Raw genomic sequence first — 442 nt, forward strand, 5'->3', positions numbered from 1 at the left:
CCCGCCCCCTCGCTCCCTCCCTCTCTCCTTCCCTCCCTCCCTTGCCCTGGGCGCCCAGAGCTGCGGTCTGCCCAGGGCGGTGGCTTCTTGCGCCCCGCACAGCTCCTCTACGGAGGCCGCTCCCTCTTTCCCTCCTCTTTGCGTCATGTCGGGCAGTTGATAATTTTCCTTTCTTTCTTCCTTAAAAAAAAATCTCTCCTTTAGTCCTTCCCACCTTCCACCTCTCCATCCCTCTCCCAGGTTGATTTCTTTCCTTGTCTCTGGGCTTGCCCATGAGTCTCCTCGGGAACTACCGGAAAAAGACCAGCAACGATGGTTATGAATCCTTGCAGCTGGTGGACAGTAACGGGGACTTAAGTGCCGGGAGCGGCGGGGGTGGCGCCAAGCAGAGAGTGAATGTCGGGGCAGCGGCGTGGAGTCCCGCCCGGCAGCCTCCTGCCCG

General features: G+C 60.4%; 1 protein-coding gene across 3 annotated transcripts in view; it reads left to right on the forward strand.

Annotated features, from left to right (window-relative positions):
• Window positions 1-442, forward strand: part of DNAJC6 (DnaJ (Hsp40) homolog, subfamily C, member 6) — a 117,143-nt gene that overhangs the window by 22,892 nt on the left and 93,809 nt on the right. The window contains exon 1 of one of the 3 annotated variants that reach the window (XM_005868025.2): window positions 182-436. The exons of the other annotated variants lie outside the window; for them this stretch is intronic. Within the exon in view, the coding sequence (XP_005868087.1) occupies window positions 273-436 (164 nt within the window). The 5' untranslated portion in view covers window positions 182-272. Of the gene's footprint in view, window positions 1-181; window positions 437-442 lie in introns of those variants that run through there. 3 annotated transcript variants of the gene reach the window in all.

This window comes from Myotis brandtii, unplaced genomic scaffold (genome assembly GCF_000412655.1).
Source record: "Myotis brandtii unplaced genomic scaffold, ASM41265v1 scaffold26, whole genome shotgun sequence".
In the NCBI taxonomy this organism is placed as follows: Eukaryota; Metazoa; Chordata; class Mammalia; order Chiroptera; family Vespertilionidae; genus Myotis; species Myotis brandtii.